The 18,097-nt window shown below is 43.2% G+C and overlaps 2 protein-coding genes across 2 annotated transcripts in view; one reads left to right on the forward strand and one right to left on the reverse strand.

The window, feature by feature from the left end:
- Positions 1–18,097, forward strand: part of MCM10 (minichromosome maintenance 10 replication initiation factor) — a 130,253-nt gene that overhangs the window by 88,002 nt on the left and 24,154 nt on the right. The window lies entirely within an intron of this gene.
- On the reverse strand, positions 205–17,806 carry PHYH (phytanoyl-CoA 2-hydroxylase). The gene is made up of 9 exons (XM_082452925.1): positions 17,648–17,806; positions 13,991–14,049; positions 12,858–12,968; positions 12,051–12,219; positions 8,772–8,853; positions 7,196–7,377; positions 4,417–4,566; positions 2,397–2,528; positions 205–521 (listed from the first exon to the last, which is right to left on the reverse strand). The coding sequence occupies exons 1-9, from the start codon at positions 17,720–17,722 to the stop codon at positions 468–470; spliced, it is 1,014 nt and encodes a 337-aa protein (XP_082309051.1). The 5' UTR covers positions 17,723–17,806; the 3' UTR covers positions 205–467.

An 18,097-nucleotide genomic window follows, 5' to 3' on the forward strand; every position in this document is an offset into this window, starting at 1 on the left:
AGAACATGAGTTTCCACCCATATTTTTACTCCCTGATGCCCTTCTTAGGCCCTCCACTAACTGTGCCTCTAATATTCATTGTTCCAGATTTGAAAAGAAATCTCTCACAACACAAAATTGGGAGGTGGTGGGCTTTGCGTTTCAGAACATTAATCCCTGCTTGGGGAAAGAGCTAATTGAGTGAAAGAAACTGATCGAACAGACTTCAATTACGCATCACCTTTATTAGTTGCAACCCCAAGTTTTCCTTAAAGCAGTAATATTTCACTTTTACTGATCTTATATCCTTTAAAGCCACCCCACCGTGCTGCAGAATTACCCGTATGCAATTAAGTACCGGATCTGTGCACTTTGATTTTGTTAACAAGTGGATAGAAAAGATTACATCATCTCATTGAGAAAAGGTTTTCCTCCAAGACCTTGTTCTATCCTGGTTTTCTTGAAAAGAGTTTGAGCAAAGGGCTGTTTCAAAGGTTGATTCTTTCTCCTTTCACGACGCGTGCTCGAAATCTCCAAACGTCCTGGAAATAATACCAAACACAATGAGTTTATGGGACACTTTGATTTACCTATTCACCATAAGACAAAGCAGATTACTAGCATCTACAAGTGGTTAAATACAAAAAGAAAAAAGAAAAAAAAAACCATCCGCAATAGTCATAACAGTTAGTAAATAAACCACATTCTGAGACTCCAATTAATGTACCTGCCAACATCTAAAATCATGTTTTGTAAGCCAAGACAGTGAGTCCCCACACTGTCAGTCTTGTTTTATTTGGCACTCGTGTTGATTACAGGTGTTGGAACTGGCTCTTAAGTCTGGTCACAATACAAACAGTTTAGTACCCAAGCTGCTGCTTTCCTTGGTGATGTTTGCCTGCCCCATTCTGAGTCATCTACCCCTGATTAGATCATTATCATGAAAATGATGTCCTGGGCTAGGTTTGGTTTTTTTCTTCTTTGTTCCTAATAAAACAATTCAGACTTTCTTGTTTATTTTTGAGCAAACAGCAAGGTATCCTGGGAAGAACGATTTTGGAACTGGACCTGACTCTGAAAATCTCCGTCACTTATGTAATTGAGGCCAATCTCTTGAACTCTTCATTTTCTCATTAAGAGCTTGGAGCTATAATGACTGCTCCACTGGGTTTTGGTGAAGAAAAGAAGAAAAGGGATATGAACGTGCTTTTGTACCTGACAAAGAACTCTATAGCAGAAGTTAGTATTGTTCTTTTAAGTAAAGCCAATAAACTATAGCTGAGAGAGTAACGAAAAATAAATACAGGAACTGATTCATTTAGTACAACTGTGACAGACCTCAAACATAATATATACATTTTTTTCCTGCCTTGAAATTCAGGGTGTTGGATGGAAGTTCCAGTTGGCAAAATATGTTGCCTTTGTAGGACATTTAAGTACTGGACAAAGGGAGAAGGACAAGACTTCCAGGATGTGCAAATGTGAGACCAGAGCATTTTCAGATATGGGATACATTCATAGATTCTAAAGAGAAAAGGGGTTAAGGGTGGAGGAAGATTTGTGCGCTGGGAAGTTGTTTCAGAAGATGGTACCCTGCCTTTGGTGAGCAAGGCTCTTCAGAGTACCAGAAGGCCCTGAGTTATCATTACACTCAGCCTATTTGGGGGTCATGTCGCCCCCAGAATAGATGCACTTAGTTATCTAATGCACATTTAACAAGTAGGGTCAGCTTCTCGGTTCAGATGCTAAAACGTACATAATCTACGATGCAAATAAGCTTATTTATTTGCCTTGACTGATAACTTGTAATCAATCAGCAGCAGCATGGAATGTTCACCAGTTAAAAACAAATCTACAGATGAGGTGTATTAATTAGGAAAGCACATGAAATACTGTCTTACGCCCGCTACGACAAACATCAGTGATCTCTCATCTCTGCTACATGCAGGCTCTCATTAAACTCCGGATGCAAACTGACCCAAACAAACACTTGCTTGAGAATTGCTTTCTGGGAGTCTTACTGGAATTCCAAATGCATATACTCTCTTCTTTCCAAACAAAGGAGGCCTGTGATTGACAGCCCAAACCTTTAAAACGTGTGCGTTCAGAAGGTAGCCTTGTCTTGCATTTCCTCTCCTGAATTTATCTACCTCCTCTCCTACCTGTCCGTTCTGCAACACGATGGCCTGCGTACCACAGGACAGCCCAGAGACTTACAGAATTCAGGTCTCCCACACTGGGGAAGCGAGCACTACAAACAAACTCCACTGCCATTCTTAGGTCTCAGCAATGTTTCCGAAACGAGCTCTAAACCCAAGCATTTTATACTTTCAAATTAAATCAGGTATGAGAATTATTAAGCATCTGAAGAAAAGGAAAAACCAAGATCTTTACCTTGTCATTTCATACAAACATACCTTCAGGCTGACGTCTTTCACTCCATGGATCTTACTGGCTATCTCTAAAACTTCCTCTCCAATGTTTTCTTGACTGGTACCCTTCACATCGATGTAGTGGCAGTTGGCATCTGCAAAATGGCAGGAAATTGCCTGTGCAAAGTGAATCGATTCATGTTACAAAAAAAACCAAAAACAAACAAACAAAAAACACCCCGTTAACACCAGCAACCAAGCAAGGAGGCTTCTTTTAGAAAGTCAGTTCTGTCACTGAGCATTTGATTTCTAGATTGAATGCTGTTCCCATGTGTCCTAAATCAGTCTCTTGATGGCTCAGCTGCTTTTTTTTCCACCCAGCTAAAGGCTAATGGAGAAATTACAAGACGTTTTTCACTAGCTGTGTTATTTATTTTCCAAAGGTATATACGGGGCAGGGAACAGAATTATGTAAGTAAGAAGTCTTTAACTTTTTAGCATTTGATTTTTCTAATGAGTGGATACTGCCAAGTCCTACAAAGGAATGTATTGCAGGGTTTCTCATCACCTCAGTTACAGAAGTTACTCAGTTCAGTTTGTAATGAGTTGGTATTTCAATGGCCACAGTTATGGGGTGAAAAAACTGAAAAGACCTTGTAAAGAAAATAATAGGCAGACACCCGTCTTGAATCAAAAGGATATTTAAAGCTTGATCACATTCACATACAATACCCATCTTGTTTCCTTTTGAAGGTAAGATGGAAGTTCCTTGGTTCTCCCCATTCTCGAAGGAGTTATAAACAGATCTAACTTGCAAGGCGGTAGTTAAAACTCACCTTCCTTGTCACAGGTTAGTTATATTAGGGTGACTGAACCCATCAGAAGAGCTTCCTACTTTGCCCCAAATATCAAATTTCTAGGCAGTTGAGTCACAAGCTTTATTTCCCATGGAAGCCCTAGTGCCATACCAAGCCATATTGGAGCCTGAAGCAAAAGGGAAAAAATGTACAGTCCTACCTGTACCCTTTTATGTATTTTTTAATGGTTAATATTTCCCCAAACATTAAAGCAGTTAAAAAATATTGAAAAATTACAAAGTCAGTATATTAAAACACATTATTTCCAGCGTAGTGCCTGTACCCCTTTGCACAGTTCTGAGGGTCATGGTAGTGGAGGGTCTGACCTCGTCTTTAAAATTTTGGCATTGTGCTCACCATGGATTTTTTGGCATTCATTTTGATTTTTTAAACTACTACATTAAAATATTATGTAGTTGGACTGCTGAGGTTTTGGGGTACCCCTGAGGGGGGTGCCTTCTTGCCTCATGCTCGTCCCAGTCCTGTTGAGCCTGGTGGATATTCGAATGAATGGAAGATGAAATCTGACAACTAACCCTCAGCCTCAGGGAGACAAAAGGGATTCTTGTGACAGACTGGAAAACTTCACTCAGCCCCAAAGAAGCCCCGAATATTTAGTATAAACAGCCACGTCATCGTAGGGAAATGTGAGCCCATAGTATCGTCAGATCTGCGGAATCTTAGAAAGGCAAGAAATCTGGGAATTTATGAGAAATTATGTCAATTTTTAATGTAAGCACTGAAATCATGAAATTGAAAACACTGAGGCTAAGGGGTGAAAAACATGGCCATATCTGGTTTCCGGGTGGCCAATTCAGACCTTCCTTTCCGATCAATAATATTTTCCCCAGGAGCAATAATATTACACACGTTCCTCTTATATGAGCTGTACACATTCCAGATGTTCTTATTTGGTACGTCTGCCTTTGCTTTTGCCTCTGAAACCATAGGCTAGCAGCTTCCAAGGAAGTAAGCTCTCGCTCTGAAGCAATTCCATGAATGTTCAGTAGGCTGGGATCCTGAGGTCACCTGGCTCCTTACTGCTGTGAGCAAGAAAGCATGAGGGAGGCAAATATATTTCCTGCTAAATAAACCAGACTAAAGGGCAGTTTAGTTAAAAGTCACAAATCCTTTAACTTTGACTATATCGCGGCACTTTTGTTCCTAAGCCGTTCGTCTTCAGAAAGAGCCGTGATGTGAACGCATACCTTCCGGAATCCTTGACTTTTGTTGCGACCAGATCCGTGGATGAGCAAAGGATGAAAGAAAACAGTGTCTCCTTTCTCCATCAGGAGGTGCACCCGCTCATTATTTTTGTCGTAGTCCTGGATGCCGTGGAACATGATGTTAACCCCTCCCTAAAACACGAGAGAAGCCAAGTCCAGATGTGAGGAAGCCACTAATTAAAACCCTTATCAATGACTCATCAGGAAAAAACAAAGCTTCTCTAAGTTCTTCCAAGAGAAACAGATAAATAAATTAGATTTAAAAAAAAAAAAAAACCTTACATATACCAAAGCTTCTCAGATGACTGGTTTTAGAAAGCCACATGTTGATGTTAAAATCATGGACTTTTTAGACCAGATGAAAAATTTGGAATTTCCACCTACCCTTCATTACTGAATTATAAATGAAGATCTAGATCAGCTTTGCATTTTGTGGTAATGCAGGAGACCACCTTTCCAGGTTAACCCATAATCATTCTTTCCCACCTGGAACTTGGCATAAATCATTCTTCTGTTACTCAGGAGCATCTCTGAGAAGCTAACTATTCTCCCAAACTAGGGGAGAGAAAATACTCAGTTTTTCTGGGCTGAAAAACCACTCATGTCACGTGCAGAGTAAAGAAAGAACAGTAAATTATAACATTATGGGGACTTCCCTGGTGGCGCAGTGGTTAAGAATCCGCCTGCCAATGCAGGGGACACAGGTTTGAGCCCTGGTCCGGGAAGATCCCACATGCCGCAGAGCAACTAAGCCCGTGTGCCACAACTACTGAGCCTGCACTCTAGAGCCTGCGAGCCACAACTCCTGAAGCCCGCGAGCCACAACTACTGAAGCCCGCGTACCTAGAGCCCGTGCTCCGCAACAAGAGAAGCCACCGCAATGAGAAGCCCGCGCACCGCAATGAAGAGTAGCCCCCGCTCGCCGCGACTAGAGAAAGCCCGCGTGCAGTAATGAAGACCCAATGCAGCCAAAAATAAATAAATAAAATAAAGAATAATTTTAAAAAATAATAAAATAAATAAAACATTATGTTTGTTTATAACTATTTTCAAAGTTAGTTACTGTATTAGGTAATGGTTATGTCTTTATGGAAGAAGCTAAAGCGAGAAGTGACAAAGTTTGCAAACCTTTATGGGTCTTTGGAGGGTAGCATCCCATTTCCTTTCCTAAGACTATCCCAAATACAGATTCCTTTTGGGGAATGACTACTTTCGTACTGCACTGTATTGGGACTTCGACCCAGTGAGCTTCTCTCGTGCACAGGGTTGATATGTAACCAAGATAAGCTAATCTGACCTCCCACTGTGGCCACTTTGAATCTGAGCAGAGGATGGAAGAGACCAGACATAGTCAGGGTTCACTGCCCATGCCAGGTACCCCACCCAACTGTTCCCACCGAGCAAGGACTCCCTCTTTCATTCCCCATCCCCCAACCCCCAGAGCTGGCCAGCCTTCCCACCGATTCTGCATGCCCCTGCAGCCCTCCAAAACATTCCCTTCGGCTGAAGTCAGTGAAAACCCACTTCTGTTGCTTGCACCAACCTTTCCTAAACCTCAACTTAATCGACGAATTTCAGATTTTATATCAGAATCTAGACTCAAATATTTTCACTTAGCACTAATCCTCAGTGCAAGAATTCTAACTAGGGGCTTCCCTGGTGGCTCAGTGGTTAAGAATCCGCCTGCCGATGCAGGGGACACGGGTTCGATCCCTGGCCTGGGAAGATCCCACGTGCCGCAGAGCACCTAAGCCCGTGCGCCACAACTACTGAGCCTGCGCTCTAGAGCCCGCGAGCCACAACTACTGAGCCTGCGTGCCACAACTACTGAAGCCCACGTACCTAGAGCCCGTGCTCCGCAACAAGAAGACACTGCAGTGAGAAGCCCACACACCGCAACAAAGAGTAGCCCCCGCTCGCCGCAACTAGAGAAAGCCCGTGCGCAGCAACGAAGACCCAATGCAGCCAAAAATGAAATTAATTAATTTTTAAAAGAAAGAAGAATTCTCACTAGTTGGCACAGAAGTCCTGAGAGCCATATTCTTTACATCCCACAGAACCGTGTCCATTCTGTCTGCCTTAACAACAGGTGCTCTTCCCACCTTGATCATCATTATGGGATTTTTGAGACGTTATTGCCTTATACCTAAAACGCTAAGAGTCTCCTCTCTGGTTTCTCTGCCTCTGGACTCTTACACCTGCAGTACATTCTGTGCCAGACCACAGGGTTATCGCTCTTGAAGAACCAATTTGATCTCATCACTCAAAGGCCCCAAAGCATTAAACAGTCCTCCAGTATCATCAGCTGAATCGATAAACCATGAAGAGCCTCGTAACAGGATACTACTTAGTCCTCCCCAGAGCCTCTCTCTGCCGGTCTGTTCAGCTGGAAGGAGATGATCCCACTTCTTTACTGCGAGACCCACCAATCAGGGTGTAAGACTCATGTGGCACTTGGCACACACATCTGGTGTTGCCGTGTTTGTGTCTTACCTCTGCAGTTAGGCTTCATAATCTCAGATCTGTTATAGCATCACCAAAGTTCCCCACTTTGGTTGGCTTTCAAGCACTTGTTGAAAGAACAAAGACAATCATTTTCTCTGACATCCTTGAGTTTTCCCTGATCCTTATTCTAAATCCTAGAACAATGTTTTGCTAAGAAAGGAAATGTCATCTTATTGGCAAAGCTCCTTATATATACTGATGTGAAATCAAAACAACAAAAGATTCTGATCAAGACTCAGCCACCAGGCAGACTTACCTCCCATTGGGGATAATCGTGTGTTTTCAGGGGGCCTTTGTGTGTCCCTGGGAGCACGACCAGACAGCCGTTGTTCCGGTCGATGTGCTCCATGGCTGTCCAGGCACAAACGATGCTATTGCTGGGCCTGAAGGGGAAATAGTGCAGATCCTGGTGCAAGGGGTGACGGGATGTCTTCTTGCCTAAAACAGAAACTGCTGTTAAAATAAATAAACTCAAGTCTCGGAATTCTTCTCCTCTGCCTGAAAAACCAGAACAATGACCTATCCCTGCAAAAGCAAACAGATGAAACAATGCTAAAGAAAACCAGCCTCAACGGATAAGCACCAAATTGGAACACTGAATCAGCACAGTGACTCTGTCTTTTTTTTTGGCCATGCCGCAAGGCATGAGGGATCTTAGTTCCCCAACCAGGAATTGAACCCATGCCCCTTGCAGTGGAAGCATGGAATCCTAAGTGCTGGACCACCAGAGAATTCCCATCAGCACAGTAACTCTGGATCCTGTAATTCTTTCTGGGCTTCTGGTAGCCAAGGACTACTTTACACTATTTTCTAGCATGCTGTACATATGTCATCATCTCGACTGTGCTTTATTCCTTCCTAACTCTGGTTTGAGCACAGAGCTTAGTATTCCCAAAAAAAGGTTGATTAATTAAAGAGAGTGGTCAAATCTGAGGTCCTCTGATAGCCTTCAAAGTGGCTGATACAAAAAAATATATTCGTTAATTAACTAACTAACTAAATAAAAGGCCTCTCAGAGGTTTCCCCACCAAACTAGAAGCATTTGGTGTACAATCAATGTGGAGAATCAGAGATACTAGGCCCACATTTACATTTTTCCCAAGCTTTGCCCTCTGAACGTGGTTCCCCCAGGCCACCGGATCTCTCCAGGCAAGACGCCCAAGGAGGGAAAGACTTGATGTTAAATTACAGACCTGTCACATAAACCTCTCCCAGCCATCAGGAGGACAACAAAGTAGAAAAGGATCAAGAATCTCTAATGGCCAATTTACTACCGCTGGTACAGCTGAATTTCTCAGTGTGGCCCAAGAGCCATCTGCATTAGCATCTCTGGGTATGGTTAATAAAAATGCAGATTCCTGGGTTCTGTTTTCTGAATTGGTCTCTCTAGGAGGGAGGCCTTAGAAGCTACATTTTAGCAAGCACAGGAAAATTTAAGAATAACTGTGGTATATGATTTTTAAGAATAGTTTTAACTTTGATAGTAATAATAATGTCTTCAGATCAGGAAGGCAAGGTCCACACTCTCATGCATGGGTGAGAGTGGTAACAAGGCTTAGGGATGTTGAATAACAGGAGCCTCTGGGGTGTAGGGACAGTTGTGTTTACTAAACTGCATCTTTCAGAAGCCAGTTGTGTAAAAACCCAGCGATAACCCTATACTTCAATGTTTTTATGATGTAAGCTATCTTAAGACTTAAATAAAAGTACATATATTCATTTACGCAAAGTTTAGCAGTTGTACACATTGCTATTAGGACATCAACCTTATGTACTTAAACACTTTTTTTGTTGTTGTTGTTGCTTTTCCTTTACAAATCAGAGCTCTTTACCAGAATCTGGAGGTTTGTTTATCAGCATTGTATGCATGGCCATAATATTGGGTCCAGTGAAGCACTCCACATATTTCAGAATCTAAGGGAAAGGGGGAAAAAAGTTCATGGGAAATCAGATACATAGGCAGGTGGCACAAAGTACATCTATCTATACAAGAACTCAGATGGCAATTGTTTAAAACAATCAATAGATATTTCACAACCTTGCAAACCAACCATGGAAAAGCCAGCAACTGGAAATCATTGGAAATTTACAACACTCTGAACTAGACAGGCTTTTTGGAGCCAGCTGGAAACGTGAGTGCTTCTTCAACAAGAGAGACATGAGTTTCTGTGAGACACCAACTGCAAAGGGCAGGAATGCCCTTCTTTCCACCAAAGCTGTTGGCAGTTGCCCAGTGAGAAGGCAGCTTCCTTTTCCTTCACGGAGACTCTTCGTAAGAAGGGACCACAAAAGGCCCCGACAGGTTTGCAGCTGTCATGAGTAACCCCGAGGGAAGGAGAACAGGGGCCTGGAGGCCACTTCACAATCAGCATGGCCGTTAATTCAACAACTCCTTCCTAAGGTCTCTGAACCAGGCAGAGTGACAGCAAATAGGGACACAACAGTGAACAAGATAAGCGGGTCCCTGCCCCAAAGGAGTTTATATGCTGGTGGGAAAAAAGATGTTAAACACATAATGACGCGGGCGATGTGGCTGAGACCCACGCTACGAGGAATAAGCTGCAATGGGAGCAGGTGACAGGGATGACCACCTCCTGCATCAGACCCACTAGAAAGGGGTAAAAAGCAGAAAGGACTCAACATTGCATGCCTCCTACCTGCCAGGGGCTTTCTATATATTGACACCTCAGCTCGGTTAAGCCTCACAATAGTCCCTGAAAGTTAATGCCCCCATTCATTAATAATACTTTGAAATGAATGCCCCACACGCATAAGATGCCTAAGTTTGCAGAGCCAGTTAAATGAAAAAGATGGTATTCAAACTCCCTTTCTGTCTGACTCCAAAAAATGAAGCACATTCTACGGCTTTCTCACTATTTGATCTCTTGTGTATAAGGAATATTGGCAGTTTGAGTACGAAACACTTGAAATGTTACAAAAATCTCAGGAGTCAGGCCTCATGCTTGTTTTTTTAATAAGAAGTTTGTTTTTGTCTTTTTTTTTTTTTTTTTAGTATTCACTTAGGCTGCTATTTTCTAAACCTTCGTCATTCAAGAGCCATCTTCACCGTTTCTGTCCTGCTTTGCAGAATTTCCCAATATATTTAACCAATATTCTCCCTAAATTAAATTAACTCACTTCTTTTACTTAGTTTTTTTTCTTTTTTAAAAAATTTATTTATTTATTTTTTGGCTGCGTTGGGTCTTTGTTGCTGTGCACAGGTTTTCTCTCATTGCGGCAAGCGAGGGCTACTCTTCGTTGCGGTGTGCGGGCTTCTCATTACGGTGGCTTCTCTTGTTGCGGAGCACAGGCTCTAGGCACGCGGGCTTCAGTAGTTGTGGCACACGGGCTTAGTTGCTGCGCGGCATGTGGGATCTTCCCGGACCAGGGCTCAAACCTGTGTCCCCTGCATTGACAGGCGGATTCTTAACCACTGCGCCACCAAGGAAGTCCCTCTTTTACTTAGTTTTATCCTGATTAATAATATTCTTGAAATCATGGATTTGAGGTGCTGGTTCATTTTTCCAATACATATTAAAATAAATACCCAGCTATTAAAAGAATGCCTACTTCCTAAAAATCTTCATGAACCACCAGATATGTGGTTCACACGTTACAGAGGTAGGAAATCTGAAAGTCCCGATAGAGCTTAATCTACCACATGTTGCCTGTGATTTCCAGCTTTTTATCCTCGATCCACCCACACAACTTCCATTTCTATAACAGGACTTGAGGTTGGGAAGAATGCATGGCTCAGAGGGCCACTTCTCCTCCCATCCCCAACCCAAGGGGCCCGACATCCCAGGCGGCTCAGCTGTACAGTCTTTCTTCATGAATCAGATTTTTTAACAGCACTTGAGGTTATAGTTTCTAATAAGTACTTTGTGCAAAGTGTCCTTTGAAACCATTCTAAATAAATGGTCATAAACTGTACTACATTTATGCAATGGAATACTATGCAGTAGTTTACAAAGTATAAAGTAGATCCATAGATACTAATATGGAAAGATGTCTCAGATCTACTGCAAGTGGAAAAACAAAGTGACAACCAGTATATTCCCTGTTACACAAAAGGTGGGGTTATACAGATATGCTTGATTATACCAGAAATAATTCTAGATGAATACATAAAAAAACTGAACAGTGAGTGGTGCTGGGGGTGGGAGAATTCACTTTTCATGTCCTTCTATACTACTTGGATATTTTTATAAATATGAACTACTCTTAAAGAATAATTTTTAAAAAACTAGTTTACATTTATTTGTTTGCTTTTTTTTTTTGGCTGCATTGGGTCTTGGTTGCTGGGCACAGGCTTTCTCTAGTTGCGGTGAGCAGGGGCTACTCTTAGTTGCAATGCATGGGCTTCTCATTGCGGTGGCTTCTCTTGTTGCAGAGCACAGGCTCTAGGCGCGCGGGCTTCAGCAGTTGTGGCTCCTGGGCTCTAGAGTGCAGGCTCAGTAGTTGTGGCACATGGGCTTAGTTGCTCCGCGGCATGTGGGATCTTCCCGGACCAGGGCTCAAACCCGTGTCCCCTACATTGGCAGGCGGATTCTTAAGCACTGCGCCACCAGGGAGGCCCTAGTTTACATTTGAAAACAAACTCACACCTCTACTGACAAGATCATAAAACAATAAGAAAAAATAAATGGATATTACAATAAATAGCCTCAGTACTATCACCCCTGTGGAAGTGCCTGTATGAAGTGTGAGAAAGGCTCTCTTACCACAGAATTCCTGCTCTTCTTCACCAAAAATAATTAGCAAAAGCAGGATTTCTCAGTCTTGGCACTACTGACATTTTGGGCTGGATAATTCTTTGCTTGTGGGAAGGGGCTATTCTGTGCATTATAGCATCCCTGGGCCCAAGTAGCAGCATCTCTGACCTCTACCCATTAGAAGCCAACAGGACACCATTCCTCCTGCCTGACAAGCAAACATGTCTCCAGACATTGCCAAATGTCCATCTCTGGTTGAGAACCACCACTCTAGGACCCCAGTAGAAAAGGGCTAGCTAGATAAAGTAAAAAATAATAATAATAATAATATATCAGAGGCAGGCATGCAGATGGGCAATTAGCTTAAAGAGAAAGGAACACAAGAAGGCCTTGAACCTCAGGGAGGGTGCAGTATCTGAAGAGTTCCTTATCTTCTTGGAAATCTTGGACCTTGGTAATCACTTTCTCATTTGGCACATACTCTGATTTTGCAATGGTCACATCTCTCATCACCATCAATCCCAGTGGTTTCACCTTCATTCTGCAGATTCTTTCAAACTCGTCCCTAGAAAATTCAATTGGTAAATGATGTCATTACCGCAGGCTCCAAGCACCTCCCTGGCCTTGTTCTGTGGAAAGACTCGAAGGTTTGGGGGTGGTTTTTCTGCACCAAGTTGGCCTCTAGCCCCAGGTTGAATAGTTCTGATGGGAGGAAGGAGAAAATAGCCAACTCAGAAGTGCCTGCCTCCTAACTGTGAGGCTGAAACTTGCTCCCAGAATTCAAATATTCCTTAGCTTAGCAGACCAGTGGGGAAATATTTGTGATTTGGTTTCATCTGAATAAAAGAGCAAACACTTCCCTAGCACTACAATAAGCCAGGCCCTGTTTAAAGTATTCTCTCTCTATTTTACCTATTTAGTCCTAAGAACAACTCTAGGACATAAGTACTGTTATTTCCCCCGTTTTGCAGATATGGAAACAGGCATGGAAAGGTTAAGGAATTGCCTCATACATACAGTGTTAAGCGACAGGGCTAAGATTAAAGCCAGCCACCCTGGCTCGAGCCCAGGTTCTAACAAACCACTTCCTAACAAACCCAATCCCTGAAAAATATCTGTACATACACAAGCTAATCTTACTCATATTCCCATTACACACATATAATACATATTTCTGTTATATAACAAATAGTGTTACTGTACCTAAAATATTGAATATCAGCATCAGACACCAAATTTTTAATGACAAGAAATCCATTTTCTTCATAAAATTTTCTCTGTTCTAGGCTTAGAACATTATTATCCCGAGTATACCTAAAGGAGAAAAAAATCTCAAATAAGTCCAACTTACAAATCACAACCTAACAATATGTATCAAGAACCTGAGAAATGTATGTACTCTTCCACTAAGCATTTTTATTTCTAAGACTTTAAGGAAATAATCTGAAAAAAATTTTTAAGCTTTAGATCCAAAGCATTAATTACTGTCACCAAGAAATGGAGGAATAATTAACTAATCATATTATATCCATTCAATGGGATATGACTCAAGCATTAAAAATAAAGAGCATATAATAGCATGGACAATGCCTATTAAATTAAAATATGATGACAATGATGTAAAACCAAGACACTACTTGTTTTAAAAAAAGACTATAAAGAAATACAAAAAAAATTTTTTAATAGTGATTGCCTTTATGTAATGGTATTATGGATGATGTTTTTTTAATTCCTCCTATTTCTCTGATTTTAAAATTCTGTAATGAATATGTATTTCAGTTGGGAAACTAATATATTTTATGATGGGTTTTTCAGATGGGAAACTGATATATTTTATGTTTTTAATTGTCTAGTTCATGCATTCACAGAAGAAATCAAAGTAACAAAAATCTAAATAAGTGTACAGCACACACACACAAACTCAGATCACCTTGTCCATTACTCTGGTTTGGAACTGTGACCCTATGAGAATATTCCATGGAGATCAATGTTTTCCACTTCAAAGGTGATTTTAAGACAAACCAAAGATGCTAGCTAATACATCAGACTAACCAAACAACAGGCTAATTTAAATGAGATGTACCATGCCTGAATTTTACAAAATAAGATTATGCACTTTCTCACATTCTTCCTCCTTTCTGAACTTTAAAATACACATAGAAAAAGTCAGGGTCTTCAAAATTTTCCATGATCGTTAGAACAAATCCTGGAAATGGAGGATTTGTATAATGAATTCTCATTGGGCAACATGTATTTTATATCCTAGTTACCACTAGAAAAAAAAAAAAACCTTTAAATACATTGTATGGTTAAAAATTAAAATTAGATTTACTCACTGGAATTGTTGAGGGTGGAAACTGCCAGGAGGAACAGTCCCTGAAGTGTGGTGAGCTATCTAGGATGTGAGTTAAGGCAAATAAAGTAAAATTTAGGTGTCAACCTTTTCTAGGAACGGTCTGCCCTGGATTGGTTTTCACGAGGGAAGACGGGCCCTAAATGGTCACCAAGCAAACTGATTACACACGTAAGCTCTGATGCACTGCTGCTTACCTCATTTCATTTCACAATAGCCTGAGGAGGTGGCTGGGAGCCAGGAGCTTTATTATTCCTGTTGCATAGAGCAGGAACCCTAGGCTAGGAGAGCTCAGTAACTAGTCCAAGGTCACCCAGCAGAAAACAGCTGAGCCGAGGCTTCCACACGGTATTCAGAGTTTATATCTATTCCATTCCCCCTGGCTATTTCTCCTACCAAACTACTGAACGAATAAAAATGGAAAGGCTCTATTCTAGAAATAAGGAGAAACATGTGCTATTCCAAAGAGGAATTTAACTTAGTAGGAGTCTAGTCCAAAATATTAGCAATATTGTCTGGTCATTAGAAAAAAAAAAAGTCTACCTTTAAAGAAAATGTTTGCCAACCCTGGCTCAAGACTAGGACTGTTGGGACTTGCCAGGTGGCGCAGTGGTTAAGAAACCGCCTGCCAATGCAGGGGACTCGGGTTCGATCCCTGATCCGGGAAGATCCCACATGCCGCGGAGCAACTAAGCCCGTGCGCCACAACTACTGAGCCTGCACTCTAGAGCCCGTGAGCCACAACTGCTGAGCCCCCGTGACACAACTACTGAAGCCCGTGCGTCTAGAGCCCGTGCTCTGCAACAAGAGAAACCACCGCAATGAGAAGCCTGCACACCATAATGAAAGAGTAGTCCCCACTCGCCGCAACTAGAGAAAGCCCACGCACAGCAACGAAGACCCAACACAGCCAAAAATAAATAAATAAATTATAAAAGAAAGAAACGAAACTGAGTTATTTGTAGTGAGGTGGATGGCCCTAGAGTCTGTCATACAGAGTGAAATAAGTCAGAAAGAGATAAACAAATATATGCTAACACATACATGGAATCTAAAAAAGAAAATGGTTCTGATGAGCATAGGGGCAGGACAGGAATAAAGATGCAGATGTAGAGAATGGACTTGAGGACATGGGGAGGGGGAAGTGCAAGATGGGACGAAGTGAGAGAGTTGCATTGACATATATACACTACCAAATGTAAAATAGATAGTGGGAAGCAGCCGCATAGCACAGGGAGATCAGCTCGGTGCTTTGTGACCACCTAGAGGGGTGGGTTAGGGAGGGTGGGAGAGAGACGCAAGAGGGAGGAGATATGGGGATATATGTATATGTATAGCTGACTCACTTTGCGATACAGCAGAAACTAACACACTATTGTAGAGCAATTATACTCCAATAAAGATGTTAAAAAAAAAAAAAGACAACCCAAAGAACAGGAGAAAATGTTTGCAATCATATATCTGATAGGGGACGTGTATCTAGAATATAATAAAGAACTATTACAACTCAATAATAAAAAGATAAATAACCCAATTAAAAATTGACAAAGGAGGGACTTCCCTGGAGGTCCAGTGGTCAAGACTCCACGCTCCCAATGCAGAGGGCACAGATTCGATCCCTGGTTGGGGGACTAAGATCCCGCATGCTGCACACCACAGCCAAAAAAAAAAAAAAAAAATTAAAAAAAAAAAAAGAAACACTAGTTGCCTTAGATTTAAGATTTGCAGCGATACAGCCTTTCACAGGCCTCTGAATTACCTATGGTTTCTCAAAGAAAAAAAAAAAGTCTATAAAATAAACAATGACTCCAAGAAAAATATGATCCACATAGTAGAGTATCTTTTTAAATATCTTAAAGAACTTAGAAATTCCTTTTTGTTTTCTATCCAGTAATCACAGATGACTGACTTAGCATCTTGGTTTTTTTCTTCTCATTTTTTCATTGTTTCTTTAGCTTAAAGAGTTACTTTCAGAATGTCACTTCTCTTAAACATGTTATCCTTTTTGAATGATGTCTTTATATAACTGGGGACAATATAATAGTCAAGGAGATAGGAATTCCCTGGAGGTTCAATGGTTAGGACTCGTCGCTCTCACTGCATAGGGCCCAGGTTCAATTACTGGTCGGGGAACTAAGATCCCACAAGCCACGTGGTGAGGCCAAAAAAAAACGTCAAGGAGAGAGGCAGGCGCCAGGAGTCAGAGTTACCAGCTATTGTGTTTTCCCCAAGGGAGAGAGTTAACCTCTTTGTCAACTGTTCTCAGCAAAAAGCCAGGACAGTCCCACTATCAGTCCCGAACCACAACGAAGAGTAGCCCCCGCTGGCAGCAACTAGAGAAAGCCCACGCGCAGCAACGAAGACCCAACACAGCCAGAAATAAATAAATAAAATAAGTAAATTTATTAACAAAATAAATAAAAATAAAAGTCTTGACAGTCTGGGCCCGGAAACCTGAATCTAGTTCCAGTTATATCTAGTCCCAGTATATTGGTGGTTCTCACAATTAAAATGTATCAGAAACAAGTGCAAACAGATCGCTGGGCCCCATGCCCAGGTATTTTGATACCACAGGTCTGAGATGAGCCCGAGTATCTGCGTTTTTAACAATTACCCAGGTGACGCTGATACTGCTGGTCCGGGGACTGCAGTTTGACAACCACTGCTTCCCTTAATGACCTTGGTCAGGAGTTTTCATCTCTCCTAGCGTAACTGTTTTCTCAACTGTAAAATGAGATTACAGAGTCACCTGGGTTCCCTTCATCGGTTTGTGGATGAGATTTTAAATTGACAACGGTTCTGATTCATCAAGGCTTGGAATTCAGCAGAGAGAGCAATAGTGAAAGTAAAAGAAACAGCCAGTAAGATCGTTTTAGGAAAGATTTCAGGATCCTAAATATAGCAGAACAGGTCACAAGGGAAAAAAATCCCAGGCCCAGTTTTCTGCGGAGCTTCCAAAAGTTCGCGCTGAACGAGAACACTTAATCTGAGCAGACAAAAACAATTCTATAGATCAACTTGACTTCTGTGTCGCACAGTGACATCTCTCTGGATCCAACGCCCGTAGCGCACACATGCTCCCGGGGATAAACTTCTCAAGGCCTGACCAGGAGCGGACACGGGGCACCCAGCCCTTCTCCAGGAGACAGTGTAAGCTCCACGGGGCTCCCCTGGAGAAGGAAGAGCTGGGGGGCGGCTCCGCCCTGAGAGGGCTCCGCGGCTCCTCCAGGTAGCTCTGCGCCCCCGTTTACGGTCTCGGTCTCTGGGCAGCCGCGGCCATCAGGCGCGGCCAAGTGCAGAAAGCGACAAGGCAGCAGAGAGCAGGCCCGCTCGGTAACGACTTCCCATCCCCCCCCAAAGCCGGGGAACAGAGGCCCTGAGGGCCCGGAAGGCTGCAGCGACGCCACTCCAGTCGCTGGGGCCAGCAGTCCCGGGCCTACCGGGCGGGCCGGTCCCCTCTGGGGCCTTGGGGACCACTGGCTCCTGGGGACGCACCTGTCCTCGCCCCCAGGGCCCGGAAGAGACGTGACCATCACGGGGACAGGCGGCACGGAGCAAGGAAGAGCCGGCGCGGCGGCTGTGTGATGCGCCCTGATAGCCACCACCCTTCCAGCTCGAGCCCCGCGCACCCAAAGGATACGACGGCCCCGGCCGAGCGGCCGCCGAGGTGTCGCAGCAAGACGCGCAGGCGGGCGGAGGCGCGATCCTTGTCCATGGCATCGGGCGCGGGGGACACCCCGTGGCCCGGCCTCGGCCGCACTTAACTCTGCGGGCGACCCCGCCTCCGCGCGGCGGGCGGGGCTTGGCACGGACGCAGCTCAACCCGGGCCGCGGGGCTCGCGGAAGCGCCGCCTCCGGGGAGCGGCATAGGGCGCTGCGCGCAGCTTCACGTGGCGACCACAGCTCTGGGCCGCTGCCTGCGCCCCTTGCTCCTAGCAGATCGCAGAGGTCATCTTTGTCACACAGAGCAGGAAGCTAGTCCCCAAGGGCTCAGTCACTAGGGTAAGATCGCCCAGGAAGAAATCCAGCCAGAACATAACTCATGCTTAATGGCATAGTTTCCACTTATTTTATGCTGTATGACTGATCC

Source organism: Balaenoptera physalus, assembly GCF_965194825.1.
Source record: "Balaenoptera physalus genome assembly, chromosome: 2".
NCBI lineage: Eukaryota > Metazoa > Chordata > Mammalia > Artiodactyla > Balaenopteridae > Balaenoptera > Balaenoptera physalus.